Source organism: Ailuropoda melanoleuca, chromosome 2 (assembly GCF_002007445.2).
Source record: "Ailuropoda melanoleuca isolate Jingjing chromosome 2, ASM200744v2, whole genome shotgun sequence".
In the NCBI taxonomy this organism is placed as follows: Eukaryota; Metazoa; Chordata; class Mammalia; order Carnivora; family Ursidae; genus Ailuropoda; species Ailuropoda melanoleuca.
In genome coordinates, this window is record NC_048219.1 from 126,765,574 (window position 1) to 126,786,186 (window position 20,613).

At 39.7% G+C, this 20,613-nt stretch overlaps 1 protein-coding gene across 4 annotated transcripts in view; it reads left to right on the forward strand.

The window, feature by feature from the left end:
- The window catches only part of GPD2 (glycerol-3-phosphate dehydrogenase 2), a 152,856-nt gene that overhangs the window by 44,339 nt on the left and 87,904 nt on the right, over positions 1-20,613 (forward strand). For 3 of the 4 annotated variants that reach the window (XM_019807015.2, XM_011233670.3, XM_002926265.4), the window contains exons 2-3: positions 522-631; positions 18,584-18,755. In XM_019807015.2, the coding sequence (XP_019662574.1) occupies positions 530-631; positions 18,584-18,755 (274 nt within the window). In that variant the 5' untranslated portion in view covers positions 522-529. The remainder of the gene's footprint in view (positions 1-521; positions 632-18,583; positions 18,756-20,613) is intronic. The other variant, XM_011233672.3, reaches the window with a different exon arrangement.

The window sequence follows — 20,613 nt, forward strand, 5'->3', positions numbered from 1 at the left end:
GGAATGCACAAGTGTTGGCTCTGGGCTCCGGTGAGAGCTTCATTAGGACAGGAAAGCCCAGGAAGGGAGTTGTGCCACCATCCGAGTTAAACTGTGCCAAAGAACCTGAAGTGAACGTGAGGCTCGCTGTCTCCACTGGTGACGGCCTTCCACCGTTCTCCCTGTGGGGGGGTTAGCAGTTGAACACATTGGCAAGTACGGCATGCAGTTTTGTGAGTCACACAGTGCCCTTTCCTTTCATGGCACTCTTCACTCTATACTGTGTAAAGATCTTCAGTTGTCTCATAATTTGCTTTTCTTTCTTTAATTCCTGTTGGAAGGTGACTTTTATGTGGTCAATTCCCTTGTCTCCGTTTTTTCATGTGTTGTTTTTGGCCCATGATAACTTCCTTATTTTATGTTTTGTTTTCTAGCTTAACATCGTTTCAGAATCTTGCAGGGTCCCTTTTTATAATGGGGATTGTTATCTGATAACAATCCCAATTCACTTCTTTCTGTTTCCTTTTTGTTTTTCTTTGTAGGCTAAGAAATGGCATTTCAAAAGGCAGTGAAAGGGACTATTCTTGTTGGAGGCGGTGCTCTTGCAAGTATTCTAGGCCTCTCTCAATTTGCTCATTACAGAAGGAAGCAAGTAAGTAATTATGCATGTATTGATTATACTATGAACCTTATATCTGTTAAACACCTGCACATGGGGCGTGTGTTTGTTAATGGTTTTGTTTAGAAATTACTCTCTCGACTTGATCTCACAGACACTAACTTGGAGTGCTACCTTAAAGATCCTTGACAACTCTGTGTATATCATTTTTTAAAAAAGTAAATTTCTTTATCAGAAAGTGTTTTATTATTTCGCGTCTATTTTGGCTCTCTGGTTTTAAAAGAGTGCCTCATTTCCAAAGGCCAGGGTTTGTTCATTTAGACTTTCCTTGTCCAATTCATCCAAATGTCTGGATACCTTCTGTGTTCCTGCCAAGAGTTTGTCTTATTAGAAGGCAGGCAGGCATCTGAGACAGGAAATGGAAAAGGGCCTATACAAAAGGCCGAATGCTGAATCTTGGCTTTATTGCTTAAAGGTTTACTAACTTATGTAGCATTACTTTATATTTTTACACATCTTTAATGGGAGATCACATCTTTAATGGGAGAGCGCCATGAAATGAGATTGGTAGAAAGTTTCTAAATAATTTAAAGTGCTCAGTTTGTTTTCATTTTATTATTATTTTTTCCCTTTGCACTACAACTATGCCGAGTGGATGCCAGGAAATGATTTTGGTGACTGGTTTTGTTCTTTTTCGGCTTGAAATACTGGCAGCTGCCTCAGTAGTTAGGATTTCTAGCCTCCTGTTCTACCCTCCCCATGTCTCTAGGGCATTTTACTGTATCAGCTCCTAGGTATATTCCTGACTCAAAGAAGGAGGTAAAGGAATTTGGGAAGCTGTTTGCAGCTGGGCTGTCTATTCACTACGCATTTTGTACTTTTTTGGAAGAGCCTTTATGCCATGGCTTGTCTTGCACTCGGTTTTTTCTTTGTGCTCCGAGGCAGTGGAACCAGCCACATTGCTTGGGGTCCCAGGTCCTGAGTGAGAAATACTACTTTGAAAACACCTATTGGGAAGAATCAATTTGCTGGCTTATAGTAAAACAAAACAAAACAAAACAAAACAAACCCCGAAAAAAAGAAAAAAGAAAACAGCTCATTTTTAGTGCTTCCTCCTAAAGATGGAGGGAATTGAATAGGTTGTGTTAGTCTTCTTCATTCTTACCTGTGAGCACATTGCCCTTCAGGTTTCCGCAGGTGGATATCTTGCTGGTCTTAATCTACTGACGTGCTCTGAGGCTTTTGCTCACGCCCGGGTCATGCTGGATGCACTGTTCCTTTAAAAATATTGCCTTGGTTGCTTAAAATCAGGCTGAAAAGATGCTGCTTCTGCTGAGGCTACTTCAAAAGTGCAGTTCAGTTTGGGACATGGGCTTTAAATGGATTAAGTTACTTCTGCCATCTTTACCAGGCAGGGCTATCCGAAATGACACTGGCAAATGCCGGAGTCAAAGGTCACAGCAGCTAATGTGATGAGTTGTTGCTAAATTTTTACATGGTCTATGTCTGTTAGCCACAGCAAGTATGTTCTACTCAGAGTTTATAAGTTCACTTTGTACTTCGGTCTTACCGTTTCATATGTTTTGTTTCTTTGATTTTTCTTTCATCTCATAGAATAAACAGTCGATACTGTCTCTAATCAATCACATTAGGGGTGAATTTTAGTCAGTAAAATCAAGGCAAAACAAGGATCTACTGATTTCTGGGTCATTTTGCCTTTTTCTGCTTCCTAAGTTAGACATCCTGACCACTGAATCACCAAATGAAATGGATACCAGCAGTTTCCAGTCATTTATAATTTTAATCTGACAAGTTGTTTTGAGAAAAATCACCATGGGCATATTCAATCAATGAGTTGCATAAGACATTCATCCAAGGGTATGCGTTCCTTTGTGGTGATTCCTGTCCCTTAAAGCCACTGCCATGAGCATATTTTGGGTAGCAGGTTGGGATGTAGCCATAGGGATTAGCAAAAAAGAGAGAAAGGAGGTGAAGGGGGGGAGAGGAGACAACTCATTTGAGCCATTGACATAAAATGACCAGAGGCCTCAGCTGTCCTCTCTCAGAAAATATCTGCCAATCAGAACCATTCTGGGGGACTTTCCAATGGTCGAGAAAAATCTGCCCCCTGATACCCATTATTTGGCTCCGTTTTGTAGAAGCTGTGTCCTTAAATGTGACTAGGCATGCTCCATTTTTCTGCAGAGCAATGCTCAACGTATTGGCTTGTGTTTTTGTATTTTTTCCAGTTTTCTAAGATGATTCTAACTGATAAACTGTCCTCCTTTAAGAATCAGTTGGTGTCGAAAGTCCAAGATACTGACGTATTAGAAAGCCGTCTGTCGAGTTCAAGTTCAGGCACATTTTGCTGGCATTCCTGCACTTGCAGCTCTGTCTCCCCTGGCTCCTAGCTTGTGCTCATTTGATATTCTGAGCACAGAGCTTCCTTCCTAAAATACAGGCAGGGATTGTATTCTAAATACAAACGGATTGGTTCTAAAAGTTGGTCAATTGTTAAAGCACATTTGACAGAAAAGATAGTGATACGTGTAAGTGTTTAGGTGCCAGGTCAGCTCACACAAAACCTTTTAAATCAATTCTACAGTTAAATTAGCTTGTATTTGCAAGGGGGATAATGAAGGAATGCTGTTACAGATCCATTTTTTTGATTAAACAGAAAACGCTATGAAATCAAATAAGATATTGTTCATTTACCTTTTACCCAGTTGCTTGAATAAAAGCTATTGTAGGTGAGGAGATAGAGACAACTGTGGAGACCCTAGCATTTCTGGAGACGGGTCGGGGTCAGAGGTGATAGCATGATTGGTTTTACGTCATAGTGTGGCTTTCCCTCCATACAAGCAAGCATATTATTAAAATTTGTATTTTGCTTTTCAGTGATCAATAGTGTCCATTGTTGACCCAAGAGAACCATAGAGATTTTTTGCTTTTAAGAGAAAGAGATCAGAGTTAGAAGGGATGGCCTAAGAAGATATTACTATTATTTTTATTTTCTTTTGGAGTTGGAGCAACCTACGTTTTCCTATTACAATGAGGAAGCTGATGAAGAGATGAATACTGGCTGACTTTTTTTGACTGTGTCCACCTGCAAAAAAGGAGGCTCATGGCCACAAATGGCATTCCACTTTCCAGGCCTCCCTTCAGTTATGTATGTAGGATTTTTTTATTTTTTTATTTTTTTTGAGTGGTCTTGGAGAGGCTTCCTATTCATTTCATTTTCCTCCTTTTATTTCCTCACCCACAAATAGGTGATTAAGTTTCTGCAAAGCCTTCTTGATTTTCCTCTCCCCAGACCAGCTATATGCCAAGGGCCAGGAGGCTGAGTAGTAGCTATAATCACAGTGGGTATATAGCACTGTCTTAAATCCCACCAGGAATGTGGCAAGCAAACACCTCTGTAGTGGCGTGCAGATTTTTGAGAGCAAGTTATTGGTCATTCGCTATTTAATATAGGTCAGTTTAATAATAATTTTACTTGAAAGGAACTTGGAGGATATCCGCTTTTCCTCTCGGGACAGGATGCTCTTTCAGTGATTCCCTCATATCTAGTGAGAGAGAAGTATCACTTCATTGGAGAGTCTCCTTTTCTAATTCCAAGCTGATGAGAGAACAGAGGGGATGGAGAGGGGAGTTGAAATGAGAAGAGAGGGTTTCGGGTATTTTCAGAGCCAGTAAACGTGAGGCGCGGAAGTGGAGAGAGAGTGTTAAACCTGGGCTGCATGAAGGTTCCTTAGGTAGGTGGGAAGAATGTGGGTGGCTGGGGAGAATGGGGACAAAAACAGGGTGGGCGTGCAAAGATTTAACTGAGGGTTGCCCCAGACTTTTGTGTTTCGTTGTAGACCAAAGGCATTTTTTGAAACTTTTTTTTTTTTTTAACTCAACGTTTATTTCATACCTTCTAGGTCTAACTGGAAACACTGGTGTGATAGTGTGGGCTTCTTTTTAACCCCAGTGGTGTGGTTGATGTAACAAAGATCTATTTAGGTCTGAGGGTGGGCCCTCTCACGTAACACAGGCTCGGTTTGTTCCTTCCATTACCCACTCTGAAGGTGTAGTGGGCTTTGTGAGCCAACTCTGAGGCGAGGCCTGAAAACCACTGAGAGCTTTCTCAAAGCCCGGATGTGAAAGTTTTCTTCTTTTTTTTCTGTACCATACGAAGGCAGGGAATGAGCTTCAGGTATGGAAATCAAGGTCTCTTTTCAGTTTGAGGAGTGATTATATCAGAATCCGGGAATTCAGAGATCTCATTGATCGAATTTCCTTCATTCATGAGTGATAGAACCTAAGATGAGAGTATGATCTTGGCAAAGATTGCCTGCATCCAACGCTTAGCTCTACTGAAGAGCTAGGAGACTATGGACAATTTTCTGAAATTCTCTGGACCTCATTTTCCTCTGTACCTAGAACAGTGGTACTTCTGTCATGGAATGCTGAAGTGCAATAAAGCCTGGAAGAGTTTCTGGAACATAGTAAGGTTTCAAAAAGTCTGAGCTAGTATTAGATCCCCAGGTGATGAGAATATGAAGTGTGGTTTTAAGTAGCAGGGAAGTTGCTCTTGTCACTGGTGATCCTGGCATTCCGGGTTACCTCGTTAAGACTTTGAGATAAGCAGTATGTCCTTCATCTGAGGTTGTAGGAGAATGGCCAGAAAACAGGTATCCAGAAATCTTCTGTTTTCTCTTCTCCTTGCTTCCTGATCTGATGATGAGCCAATAATCAGGTGGACAATCCCAGTTATTAACTTAAACTCTTTTTCTGTTGCAAGCAATAACTTATTTGAAGTTCCTGTTGTTTCTTTTTCTGCTTAGGTTTTTAGGAGCTATGGCAGACTCAATTTATATGGCTGATATGTTTCTAAAAGTTATATGAATATAGCATTTTTGGTAAATTAATTTTATATAGTATGATGCTATTTGTTGGATTCTATGGTGAAACATTCTAAAAAACAAAATATTTAAAAAGGCCTGATTTTTTTTTTGAACTCTCTTATATCATTTTAGCTTGATGTGGAATGCAGTTAGGCTTATTATTTTCCAAAGTCAGTGATGTAGTAATAGTAGTTATTGACAGGATCTTCATGCTTTGCAAAGCAGCCTCTCACTTTGTAAGAGACAGCAATTTACTACATCTGTGAGTGGCCTACAGAATACTAGGGTTTACTCAGTTTTATGTATGAATTAAGAGAACATGAAAAAATGATAGTGGTGATGTGTTAGGTGAGTTGAATTACAGGTAAAACTGTATTACCTTTGTTGCTAGTATCATCAAAACTCAGGAAGAAAAATACATATGCTAATGAGAGGCAAAGTGATGCATGAATAATTAAAATCTATAGGAATTTCGAGAACATTGTTTTAACTTGTAACTTCAGTCTCTTCTCAATACATTATTTGTAAGAGATTCTAATAAAGGAGAGCTTTTTGATTGATAATACTAATGACTCAAAATACAAAAGATAAGATTGGAGAAGGAGTAAAAATAGAATGATCATCTCTGGGGAAAGTAAGGTCTACTTTGGGACTTATTTCAGTGGACCCCCGAGTGAACAGATATTTAGCTAGCTTCCTGAATTTATCTGTTACACAAGTGCGGAGGGGTTTCAATGAGCCTGTTAATGTGCACAGGTTATGAAAGTTTTCAGAACTCCAGGTCCTTCATAAGGTAAGGTTAATGTTGCCGACTCCCAGGCTTTTTTCCCCCTGCCAGGCACTGAGTCAGTACATACAAGCCAGTGATGACAGTACCTGACACAAAGCAGGTCTTCAGTATCTAGGACTTTCCCTTTCTCTGATAGAGGATGCGAACATTTGAAATAGACCTCGCCCTGTTAGGCATAATAAGAATGCTGAAACACTAGATTTCTTTACATAGCAGAGCTTTTGGTTGGCATAATGGGCCTTATATTAACTGCTGGACAAAGAAACTGGTGGAGGATAGAGAACCGTGAAGTTCGGATGTATATTTCTCGAAGAGAAATAAAAATCATAAGCAATGCTGGTGAAGGACGTGGAGCAACAGGTACCCTCATTTACTGCTGGTGAGAACACAAAATGGTACTGCTACTTTGGAACACACTGGGGCGGTTTCTTACAAAACCAAACATATTCTTACATATGATCTTACCAGCAATCACTCTCATTCGTGCTTACCCAAAAGACTTGAAAACTATGTTCACACAAAAATCTGCACAGGGATGTTTATAATAGCTTTATGCATAATTGCTAAATCTTGGAAGCAACCAAGATGTCCTTCAGTAGGTGAGTGGGTAAATAAATTGTGGTGCATCCCAACAATGGACTATTATTCAGTACTAAAAAGAAACAAGCTATCATGCCATGAAGAGACATGGAAATAAAAAATGAACTCCGCTATGGAGTTCTCCAAAATTACTGGGAACAGTAAAACGATCAGTGGTTACCTGGGGTGTGTGGGGGATGAATAGGCAGAACATAGAGGATTTTTAGGGCAATGAAACTATTCTGTATGATATTATAATAATGGATCTGTGTTGTTATGCACTTGTCCAACCCCATAAAATGTACAGCAGCAAAAGTGAACTCTTAAGTAAACTATTGACATTATAATGTGTCAGTGTAGGTTCATTCTTGGTAAAAAATGTGCCATTCTGGTGAGTGATGTTGGTAAAGGACATGTATGTGTGGGGGCAGGAGGAATATGGAAAACCCCTGGATCTTCCTCTCCGTTGTGTTGTAAACCTAAAACTGCTGGAAAAAAAAAAAAGCCTTTAAAATACACAAATACATAAATAGAACTTTCATAGCACTTAGGACGTGATGTCAATTAAGAAGTTTTAAATTCTAAAAATTCCACTCCCACATGACTTTTCAGTAGTATCTTTGATTGGATGTAACTATTTAATTTTTGAACATGCTTAATATCTTTAAGAATTTAACCTCAGTTATAAATATTCTTCTGGTTCCTAAGCTAAAGAGTATCTGTGGGATTGAAATCAATATAAATCTTCCCGAGCACTGATGTAGCTGAAATTAATACACGACACGTCTGCTTTATGTTTATCAGATTGCTTTTAACTTTGTGAGTCAGTGCCAGCTAGCAGACTTATTTGTTCTAAGTAAATAATCTTCCATCTCCAGAAGCGTTTGTCATAGGTTCATTGTTTATGAACCTTTTTCTTAAAAAAAATATTACGAAGTTCTGGAATAACAACTGTTCTTAAAGTCTTCATTTTTGTTGTTGTTGATGTTTAGGTGTGGGGTACTGTTGTGTTAGTGTGTTAGATACCATATGAAGAATGCATATTAAGGAGGAGAGAAGGGACTAATGGTTAAGGAACAGGCTCCTTGGTCCCACTTGCCTGCTTGAAGAGCTATTGACTTCAACGTTATGTCAGATGTAAAGGTAGAAATGTCTCTGCACTGTGGTTTAGTGGGACTTGTGTTTGGCGATCTGTCTTTTTGGAGCTTTATATGTATGAATTTAATTTTCTGTAAGTGATGGGTCCGTATCCACCAGGGGAAGATTCTGACCTGTGTATGGACTGTATGCAAGTTAGGGGAGTTGTGAAACTTGGGTTGTAATGCTAAACCTATCCCATAGGTGTGTATTAATTTGAGCATGCTAATTGGTGTAATAAACAACCCCCAAAACTCACTGGGTTATCACCATGAAGGTTTATTTCTTGCTCACAATCCAGTTCAGTGAGGATAGGTGGGGGACCTGTTTCTCTCAGTCATTCAAGGATCTATGTCTCTTTATTCCAGTGGCTTTGCCGTATTGTAGGGCCTTTGGACCCACTGGATCACTTCCAGCCAGCTCTAAGAGGGTGGGAAATGCAAACCAGCATCATTCTCTTGAGGAAGAGAAAAAGTTTTAAGCATCCAGCCATTACAACTGTGTCCTGACTTTAGTTTCTAATCCAGTTGACAAATGAGGTGCATTTCTTTTGATGAGTGTTTTATTATTAGAGTTTATGCCATAGACTATACCATTCACTTGCTTCTTTTATATAGAATCCTGTGCATAGATTCCTGGAAGAACTGTTTTTCTCCTAGAAACACAACTAAATATGTTGGGGCTGTGTCTGATGTCTAAAGCTTCCTGAGGATTCTGAATACACTATATTTTCCATAAGGCCAGTTTGAACTATTCTTAACTACTCTATATGGTTAACTGTTTCTTCAGAGGCATGTTTCATCAAAGCACTAAAATTATGCAGACAGAGCTGGAAATGTTCTTTGAAGAGCATCCTATCGTCTTCCTTATAATTTTGGTTTTTACTTAACACTTAGCTCCCAAAGTGGGGCCATGGCAATATCTTTGAGTTATAACTCACATCAGGCCTTCGAGGAGTTTGGGATGCTATTTTATTGCTGGCATACAAAATCAGCGAGGTTAACTGTACTGCTAGAGGTCACACAGTGAGTCAACGACTGAGCTATGATTAGCGTTGACAGCTGGTGAGCTTCTAGGCTGTTGCTAACTGAGCAACATTGACATTCATTCTGATTTGACTTTGCATTTCATTTCAACTATTTATTCATTTTGAGGCCTCCTTAAGAAACTTTTTAGGGATATTGTGGGACTGAGCAAACTTCCTATAAATGCTTTGGGGAGAGTCCTTTAGCTCCCTTCCCTTCTCCCCATCTTCCAGCTTAATAGTTAAATTATGTTTATGTTCGGAAGGCTTCCTGTAGGTAGAGTTTTGGCAAATTAAGAAGAAAATAGATGCTTTAAGTTAAGTTAGGCAATGTTAATTTTACTCACTTCCTTTATTTTGTAATTTGTGGTTTTTCAACAAAGAACTTCTAAGATCTAATTATATGCTTGTGAGTACAAATAGAAACGTTATAAGAAAGTATATATTTAAAGAAATAATTCACAGAGAAATGGAAAGTGTGCATCATAAATTTGACCCAGAACTATTTTGAACATAAAGTTAAAATGTGGCCGAAGACCATCTGGCTTGTCAAGCTTGCGAAATGATCATTTGGCTCATTGGGTCAGCATTTTATTTACCTGCAAAGGATGGGAGAAGGATGAACCCCCTGTGTCCACTTCCAGAGGTATGTGTTAGGGAAGTTTTTAAGGAAAAGCGCTATTTCATAGAACTTGACTGCCCATTGTGGCTGCCCACAGGCTGGCCACTGTCCCGAGGACTTCTGAGTTCACCGACGGTCATCAACAGCTCCCTGCACTGCTGGTGCCAGAGAGGCTGACCGATCAAGGGGCCCAGGTAACCTACATACATCGGCAAAGAGAGCCTAGCAAAGCTGAGGTCATGGAATGTGGAGTCAAACCTGGGATCGAATTGTGATTCTCTCTGTTACTTGCATAAGGAATAACTGAACTCACTGTCCTCAGTGGTCAAAGAGTGCCTCCATTCTGTGGTAATGATGTGACCTATAGGAGCTAGCTCATTAGAGCGTAGGGACCGGGAGCAGCCCAGCAAGCCCCAGAGCCACCTCTTCTCCCTCCGGCCTCCCTGAGCTCAGGCTTCCCCCCCAGATCCTCTAGTTCTCAGCAGGCTGTTGGAATTGAAGAGCAGTATCAAGACATCTCCAAATATATTGTTTCTAAAATATTTATTTGAAAACCAATAAAACATATCCCCCAAATCTCAGATCATGTAGCCAATTATGATGTGAATTTATCTGAAGTAGATTCAGACAGAGCCAAAGGGTTTTCCCTCTTTTTCACCTATAAAAAAGTTTACAATTTAATAGTTGGGATATATCATGATTGCTATTAAGAGAGCTTCTCTGTGATTTCTCAAATGAATTGCAGCCACGTAAAGGCTGGATAGCACCTTCAAGGTGAACTGGAGCTCTGATCTCAGTCACCCCAGAAGGAAGGACTTGTTTTCCCTTCTCTGGTCCCCATTGGAGATGACAGTCTACCCATTAGCTACTGTTCCTGCAGAGTAATCATCAGTCCCTCACCGAGGATGTTCACAGTGAGAAATGTTGCTTACTGTCATGTAAGTACAAGAAAAAACATCATTGTTTAGAATCACAAAGTGATTCAGGAGGTGAAGGCCATTAAAACATGTTAAGATTCACTGTAAGGAGATGCAGGTTGCGTCTTCTTTCTAGGAAAATACAAATATTGTTGGTCTTTTTCAGTGACAACAAAACGCAAAGCAATTTCCCTTAAATCTAACAGTTCCATTAACAATATGTGATTGAATCACATAATACGGGAGTGAGAGTGATGGTTGCAGTATGAAGTGATTTGCATGAAACCCTACTTTATACTCCAATTATTACTGTACATGATTACAGGACAACCTGGTTGTTAATTGCCTGTGGTCTTTAAATATGCACTTCTTTCAGAAATAGACACTAATTATTAGATCTTGTTTTCGGTCTCACCTGAAGTTGCAAATGTCTAGGATTTTTTTTTTTTTTAATTTGCAAGTCTAATGGTGCACAGAGATAGTAAAACTGATCTCATTCTGAATCCTGTCCTCTTCTCTGGGATATAAACTCTCCAAAATTATGAACTTGGCTTTCATTTCTCTGTAGGTGTTCACAGGTACCAATCTCTTGTCAAAAACTACGTGTTTACTATCAGAATTCTGGAGAAATTTTATCTTTTTAAAACATCGATGAACATTTGCTTACCAGTTTAAAAAAATGCCTACTTCCCTATAGACCATCATAATTAAATATCAGAAATAACAACATCGAAGTAATATTAAATGTTCTCCTCATTCCACCAGGATAAGAATTTTTTTGTTTGGGAGCTCTGGTTGGAATTCTTGGACTCTCCGCCCTTCTGGCTTCAATGGCCGAATCCTAGTATTGGGGGTCTCTAGGCCAGGGTCAGCTGACTTCTCTGCCTTCAGGGGCTAGACTGGGTGAGATAAAAGTGTGAAACCAGTGAGCGGGAGCCCTGGACTAACAAGAATGCACAATCCCTGCCCAAGGGCAGTAGCCGCTGTGCCCTTGCAGCACATTCATCTCAGAAATCATTGTTATGGGAAACGGAGCAATTTTTAAGTATTGGCTATGCAACTCCTGCTTTTAAGAAAGTAGTGTGCTCAGCAAAGAAAGACATTGGCATGACTTCTGGTTTTAGCACATGCTGTTCCCACCTCCTTTCCTGTCATTGTTACACATCTAATGCCTCTTACTCTTTCTTGACTTGATGTAGCTGTAATCTCGAGGAAACCTTCTCAGGTCTGGATGAGGCATGCCTCCTGTGGCTCTAGTAACCTCTTCTCTATCTTAAATCTGCCTGTTAAGCAGTATTATGATGAGTCTTTATCTTTTTGTTTTGTCCTCCAGTCTATAGACTTCCCGAGGACCTCTAATACATGTTGATGGGATGAGTAAGTGATTGTGGGTCAGGTGTCTCTTCCGGACACGTGAGTTTTGGTCTCTCAGATGATTTAGGATATCTTGTTGTTCCAAAGTTTTTCCCAGAATCTCTTTTAATGGGGCTTATCTCCCAGATTCCTGCTTCATCAAACTGCCTGCAAAACAGCAGGTCTGAGAAGATTTGGAGCACAAATACCTGTTCTTAAAGCACCTTGTTACTTACCACCACCGTCTTATTCTGGCTGCTTTCCTGGTCTTTATTTGCCATCAGCCAACATATTCTAGGGAAGGTAGAGTGCAGATGTGTTTTTGAGAGTCAAAGCCATATGAAGCCATATGAGTCTCTCTCTTGTCATAATTGTAAGTAGGGCCTTAGGCTGTGTTTACTGCCTCTAAAATAAACTTGGTGCTTAGCTTCTCAGTTGCAACACTTCCCAGCTTTTATGGGAAAAATACAAACAAAAATAAAATGTTGTTTTAAATGTAGTGTCAGAAATTAAATAAATTACCCTCAATAGTGCTGTGTCTTTTTAAAAAAATTTTTTGGAAGAACTCTTCAGAAAAGCATCCACAACCAAACCAAACCAAAAACCCAAAAACTTCCTGCGTTTGGTAACTGGTGATATCTCACCTATTCTAACTGATAAGTCTGTCTCTTTATTTTTTCTTCACATTTTATATCATCCGTGTGGTGTAACAATATAAAACCTAGTCTGTGGGCAGGCTGTGGAGGTGCAGTTCCCGGCTCTTCCATATACGAGCTGCATTAATCACGGCCCAATCACTTAGCTTTCGTTTGTCTCAGTCACTTCTTCTGTGAAACGGAGATCACAGTAGCACTTAACTCATGCGGTTATTGTGAGGATTAAATGAGTAGAAAAAAGTAAAATGTTTATAATAGTGCCTGGCACATAAATACTATATACACACTTGCTTTTTTTTTTAATCGAAGAATAATTGACATATAGTATTGTATTAGTCTCAGGTGTACAACATAGTGATTCAGTATTTATATACATTACAAAATGGTCACCACAGTAGGTCTACTTACTATCCATCACCATACAAAGTTGTTATAATATTATCCACTATATTCCCTGTACATGGCATCCCTGTGTATTATTTATTTTATAACTGGACGATCATACCTCTTAACCCCTTCACCCTTTTTGCCCATCTCTCCTACACCCCCCCCCCGCCCCGGGAACTGTCAGTTCATTTTCTGTATCTTGGAGGCTTTTTCCGTTTTGTTTGTTCGCTCGTTTTGTTTGTTCGCTTGTTTTGTTTTTTAGATTCATATAGTGTTTGTCTTTGACTTATTTCACTCAGCATAGTATCCTCAAGGCCAATCTATTTTGTCACAAATGGCAAGATTTCATCCTTTTCTATGGCAGAGTAGATACACACACACACACACACACACACAATGGAATGTCTCTCTCATACACACAAGCACATGCACACCCCACATCTTTGTTGTCCATTCAACTAATATTTTCATTTTCTTCAGATGAATACCCAGAAGTGGAATTTCTGGATCATATGATATTTCTATTTTTTAATTATTTGAGGAACCTCCCTACTGTTTCCCAATTTACATTCCCACCAGCAGTGCTTGAGGGTTCCTTTTTCTCCACATCCTTGCCAACACTTTATTTCTTGTATTTTTAAGAAGACTTTTCTCTTTCTTTCTTTCTTTCTTTCTTTCTTTCTTTCTTTCTTTTCTTTCTTTTCTTTCTTCTCTTTCTCTCTCTCTTCATTCATTCTGGAGAGGGGGTGGCTCGAAGGGAGAGGGAGACAGAGAATCTTAGGCAGGTGCCATGCCCAGTGTGGAGCCCAACTCAGGGCTCGATCTCACAACCCTGAGATCATGACCTGAGCCAAAATCAAGAGTCGGACACTTAACTGATGGAGCCCCCTGGGCGCCCCAACAGCTTTTTTTTATTTATTTAAAGAAGGCTCCATGCCAGCGATGGAGCCCAGTATGAGGCTTGAACTCACAACCCTGAGATCAAAATCTGATCTGAAATCAAAATTCAGATGCTTAACCTGCTGAGCTACACAGGTGCCCCTTATATGTTTTGATACTAGCCATTCTGAGAAGTATCACATGATATCTCATTGTGGTTTTGATTTACATTTCCCAGATGGTTAGTAATGTTGAGCTTCTTTTCATGTACCTGTTGGCTACCCACACATGTCTGCTTACTTTTATAAAAGTCTAGTTTATTGAGGTATAATTTGGGGTATAATTTATATTATCAAGTATAATTCATCCTTTATAATATACAGTTTTATTAGTTTTGGCAAGTACATACAGTCGTATAACCACCACAGTGAAATGAGAGAACATTTCTATCCTCCTCAAAATTTCTCTCGTGCTCTTTGTGGTCAGTGTTTCGCTCCCCCTGTCCTCAGACCCTGACAGTCACTGATCTGTTTTCTGTCCCTACACTTTTGCTTTTACAGAAGATCATGTAAATGGAATCATGTCATATAGAGACTTCTGAGTCTGTCTTCTTTCATTTAGCCCAGGGATTGGCAAACTTTTCTGTAAAGGCCCAGGTGGTAAATGTTTTAGGTTTGCAGGCCGTACCATCTCTGTTGCAATGTCTCCACTTTGCTATTACAGTCATGGACTATCCATGACTGATTGGGTGTGGCGATGTGCCAATAAAATTTGGTTTATTAAAATAGATGGCAGCCAGATTTGGGTGGAAAACCATAATTCGCTGACCCCTAACTTAGCAGAATGCATTTGAGATCCATTAATATTGTCAGGTCTATCAGTGGTTTGTTCTTTTTATTGTCAATTATTGTCCCACAGTTTGTTTAGTCATTCATCAGTGATAAATAAAGCCACTGAAACATTCGCTACAGGTTTTTGTGTGAACACAGCTTTTGATTTCTCTTGAGTAATTAACTAGGAGAGAACTGCTTGGTTGGATGGTTAAGTATGTGTTTAGTTTCATAAGAAACTCAAGTTTTCCAAAATGGCTGTATTATTTTGCATTTCCACCAGCAATATAAGAGAGTTCCAATCGTGTTGTATCTTCAGCTGCACTTGGTATTGTCCACTTTTTTTGTTGTTGTTGTTGTTAAGTTCAACCTACTCTAAAAGACTGTGAAGAATCTTAGAAACTGCAGTAAAGATGCTTGCCTATAACCTAGCTTAAACTGGAAGCTCTTGAAGGCTTTTACACATGGAAATGGCATTATTTGGGTTTTAAAATGACGACCCCACCTGCACTATGGAGACTGACTTGGAGGTAGGCATGGTGAATATGTAAAGACCTGTGGGAAGATACCGTATTAGTATTGGAAAAAAGGAACATACCGTGACTTGAAAAGTGGCAGTGAAGATGAAGTGACTGGGCCTGAGACTTTTTTAGGAGGCAGAATTGATAGTACTCAGTTATTGATCAGATATGGGACTTAAGAGAGTGGCACAAGCAAGTAGATGCAAAATGACACCTTCCCTGATGAACATTGACAGGGAAAAAGTTTCAATTTTGAGAAAAATATGAGACATCCAAATGGAGGTGCCAAGTAGGTAGTTTGATGTCTGGGTTCTGGAATAGGGGAGGAAAATTGGAAGTCAGTGTGGTATAAAGTTATAAGACTATATGGAGGTAGAAGAAATTCTCTAGAGTTTCTCTAGAGAGAGACCCAAGGGGAACCTAAGTGTTTAATGTTGAGGAGTAGAGGGACCTCCAGAGGAAACTAGGAGAGTGAGCTTAAGAGAGGCTGGAGAGAGAGAGAGCTTAGCTCAGTTGTCTCAGAGGCCAAGGGGAGTGAACAGAAAGTTGTGTGCTGAGGGGACAGTTAACATGAGGGATAAAATGTGCTGACTGGATTTTGCAGCAAAGTGGACATGAGTCAGTTTTGGTGGTGGTGGTGGTGGTGTGTATGTGAAAATGCAGATGAGAAAGAATTGAGGAGCTGGTTGAGTGAGTAGGAGGTGAAGCAGTAGAAAAAGCAAGGGTATACAGGACTTTCCAGAATTTTTAGGATGGTAAAAACATATGTAAGAGGTGTTTTTTATTCTTAAGGTGAGATAGGATAGAGTGTACTGGGGTGGGGCGGGGGGAAGGCTGAGACAAGGAACAACGATGGAGAAACAGTGCAATCCATGGAATGAGAAGCCCACAAGGCATGAGGGGCGCCTGTCAGACCCAGCATACTTCCTAAGGAAGAAATTCAGTTCAGTTTAATACTCATAGGTATGACCTGTTAGCAGAGTAGAACAGGGGCCTTTTAGTGTTACCGAGTTCTTTTTTCTTTTAATTTATTTTTTAAAATTTATTTATTTTGTCAGAGACAGAGCAAGAGTGAGCAAGCACAAGCAGGGAAGCGGCAGGCACAGGGAGAGGAAGAAGCAGGCCCCCTGCTGAGCAAGCAGCCCCATGCTGGCCTGGATTCCAGGACCCTGGAATCATGACTTGAACCGAAGACAGACACTTAATGACTGAGCCACCCAGGGATCCCTAGTGTCACCAAGTTCTAATTACGTATATCATGATATAGTCCTTAAATTTATTTCTTGAGTAATTCTATAAAACTTACCAAGCAGAAAATGTCAGCACTTTTTTTTTTGTTTGATGTGTGAAAATGCTCTGGCAGTTTAGTCACTTGTCAGTCTTATGTCCAAGTACTACCCATCTGTCATGGCCCAGTTGAATCTTCAGAGGAAAGACCCTCCCTCCTTGACCAGAACAGTCATAGCCTGGTGCTTCTTTGCTTTACTTTGGTATTTGTTCTTTCTATGTACTTTTATATCTGTATATACTGCATATATATATGTATATATATGTATAGGTATATATATGTATATATACAACTCTTCTCCTCCTCCTCCTCCTTTGATGATAGAAGGCAAAGCCCATGACAGAAAAATGTCATGTTCCCCCAAAACCTAGCAGTGACATATATTCAGTTACTGTAAATGTGTGTAAATATGTATGTAAATATAAACACGGGGCAATGATTATTAGTAGATAATTGGAGGAGTTGTATAAAGGAGAATAAAATTTTTGTGGCTTGCATCTGGATTACAAAGCCTGAAAAATTATGGCCCCTGATTATAATCTTTTATTTTTATGAGACTTAGTAAAGTGTGTTTTAGAAGCTCCCTTTTACCTTCCATTAAATGATTACATTATTTAATAAGTCATAACGACAGCTCTGTGGTGGTACTTTACAGTTTACCAACTACTCTCCTACCATTCATCCATCACACTGAGGATGACTCAGAGATGTAGAGCTAGAGACTTCACAGGGGTTTGTCCTATTCTACGAAGGAAGAAAGCAACGCCCAGGGAGATTATGTGTCAAAAGTCACATACTGGTACACAAGAGTGCTGGGACCAAAGCTAGGACCCTTGCATCCGGTTTCTTTCAATGTCCTGTATGGCTTCTAGATTTATTTTTGTAGAAATTCAATTGGCCCAGCAATAATTAAATTCAATTTTAAGGAACAACTTGGTTTATTTTATTTAAATGAATAAAAAGAATCACTAACCAGAATGATATCTTGTTTGGAGCTACAGTCACCTTTTCTTGAACAGGCTTTGGCCTTGTGGTTCAGAACTTCATATGTGGCCCCTACAGCAGACTGGGAAAAACACTGCCAGTGTCACACTGATGCTGTAATTTAGAGGAAGGAAAATAGAAGTGACATACCTGTGGAGAACTAACTGTTCGAGCAACACTAGCCAGCACCGTTCACTAGAGTGATCAAACCTAATATTGGCATTTTACTTATCTATTTTTCTGGGCTTTTGATTCTAATTTCTGCCAACTACTTTTCTCTTTTTTTAAGACCATCATTTTTTGTTAAGGACAATAACTCACCTTCTAATGAAAGAAAAACTAGAAACAGGGAAGGTCATTATCCTTTGGGGGGGCTATAGCTGGCTTTAATTATTTTATTGTTAAAGCTTTCAAAAATTGAAATAGTGTAAATATATAAAATCTATAATTTTAGATTAAAACATTTCATGGGGAAACCTCTGACTAAAATCCTTAAAAAAAAAATATTTCCATTGGCCATACCTGATCATTTAAACAGGATAATAACTTTCATTAAACGGATTCTTTTTTAATTATAGTGACCGAAACTCATAGCACTCCAAGCTCTAGAATCTATTTTTGCCAGGGGAATTAAGGAATGAAGAACATATACTTTTAAGAAATTGCAGAAAGGCATAAAGTGCTTTTTTTCCTCCTCCTTTCAACACTTTTAAATGTTATCTGAATGAATTACTGCTAAGGGGTAAAACATTTCCTTCTGTTCTCCTATAAATTGTCTTAGACTAGGTATTTGGGAATTGCTATACAGTGTGGGGAATAGTTGAACCTGGCTGTTTATGAAACCAAAACAAGCAGTTGAGCTACTGAATCTGAAACTAGGTGTTCCCTGCCTAAATAGTTGTGGCTTATTAAAACAAACAAACTAAAATACCCCCCACCCCCCCGAATTGTAAGGACTTGACTTTTCTCCAGGGCAGTTCCTCCGGTAGCTCCGTGTGAACTGTGACCAGGGTCTCGCTTTGGCCTTGCCGGTCCCCATCACACAGCTCTTCTTTCAGTGTCCTGTAAGGTGTACTGCGTGGGCGTTCCCCATGGAAAACTAAAAGCCGACTTTGGATTTTCACACCAGGTGAACCTGGCCTATGTGGAAGCCGCGGAGTGCGTTTCCGAACCTGTGAACAGGGAGCCTCCCTCCAGAGAAGCGCAGCTACTGACTTTGCAAAACATGTCTGAATTCGATATCCTCGTCATTGGAGGAGGAGCGACAGGGTGTGGCTGTGCGCTGGATGCCGTCACCAGAGGTGAGTGTCCACGGGGGCGGATGTTTTCCAGATGGAGGTTTCCTGCCCTGCCACCCTCGCCCCCAGTCAGACATGCGGTGTGCACGCTAGGCTAGTGAGGTCACGTTTCTGTTGTGAAGCACCTTCGTAGTTTCTTAATCTAGGCACTTGCACAATTTTAAAATTAAACATAGCTGGTATTTTCCACGTAAATTAATTTCTTTAAAAAAAGAAAGCTTTCAGTTCCTATGAATTCATGAAGTTGCTGTTCTTGCTTATTTCTTTCTAATCTCCTAAAGTTAAATACCTTTTAATGAAATAAAAATATTTGTATATCATCTGAAATCGCATTTATGTCAGTGAAGGGTAGAAAAGAGTTGTTAAAATGAATTAATCTATTGAAATCACTCTTTTTGTTCCTGTATCTCTTAAAAGCATTTCTTCTGGTGAAATGTGGACTTCCGTTTGGGAGATTTGAGTTTATGTGAATTTGGTGATGGAGAAGACCGTTGCTGACCTGAAGTTCTGTCTCAGGCACTCAGTTGGTCAGCATTAGGAAAGACATGTTGAAAAGCTCTTAAAAAATGGAAACGTGACATGTAAAGAAAGACATTTTAGTATGGAACACCAGTGCTCTTCCATATGATAAATTTAATTAAACAATTTGATTTTTGCCTGTAGTTATTATTAGTGTGGAGTTTGGGGTGAAGGAGATCTGGGTACATGTCCTGGCTCAGCAGCTTTATTAGATGTATTTAAACACACACACATGCACTCACTTGGGTAAATTCCTTAATTTCTATAAGGTTCCTCGCTTTTCAAATAAGGAAAAAATACCTTCTCTGAATGATTGTTGTGAGCATTAAATGTGAAGTCATGAAGATGGCTTAAAACAGTGCTTGTCACACAAAATACAAGCTCAGTAAATTATAGGTAGTATTTATAGCTGCCATTATTATTCTTGTTATTATTCTTAAGGTTAATTTTAAGTAGGCTCCACATCCAACATGGAGCTTGAACTCCTGACCCTGAGATTAAGAGTCACATGCTCTACCACTGAGCCAGCCAGGTGCCCCTCTAACTGCCATTATTAACAGGAAGGCAAAAGACTTTTATTTTTTTGATTATTATTTTTTAAGATTTTATTTGTTTATTTTAGAGAGAGAGTGCGCGCGCGCGCCTGTGTGTGAGAGAAAGAGCTGGTTGGGGGGAGGTGGGTGCGGAGGGGGAGGGATGCAGTGTGTGGAGCCCACATGGGACTCCATCCCATGACCCTGAGATCATGACCCTGAGATTGGGACCCTGAGATCAGGACCCAAGATCACAACCTGAACCGAAAACAAGAGTCAGATGCTTAACCAGCTGAGCCACCGAGGTGCCCGTAAGGCAAAAAACTTTTAGAACCAGTTGTCCTGGAGAAATAATCTTTGTGGTATCCTTAGATGTATCCAATTGGGCTGGGCACTGCTGCAAGGAATTTTGACTGTGGATTATTTTAGTTACTGTATAAGGGTCAATATTTATTGCAGTGTCATACTCAATGGTAATGATTTATTCCATGGAATAATGCTTCTCAGATTAAGTTACTGCCACATCCACCCTAGACTTATACTTAGTTGCCTTACCTACCTGGTAGAATTTAGTCTTAAGAAATGAATAATTTTGGCAAGATTTCAGCACATGTGCCGTGAACAGAAAAGTGTCCTATGTTTACTGTGATAGCATAAGACCTGCACTGAAGTTTTAATCCACAGAGACTTCACGGCTTAGGTCCTTTTTGTCACTTCTACATAATGGTAAATTCAAAAATAGGCCTTGGAATTTATTATTGTGTTGTCAGGCAGGCCCCAATTTTCATAGAATTCCCTGTTTTCATCCC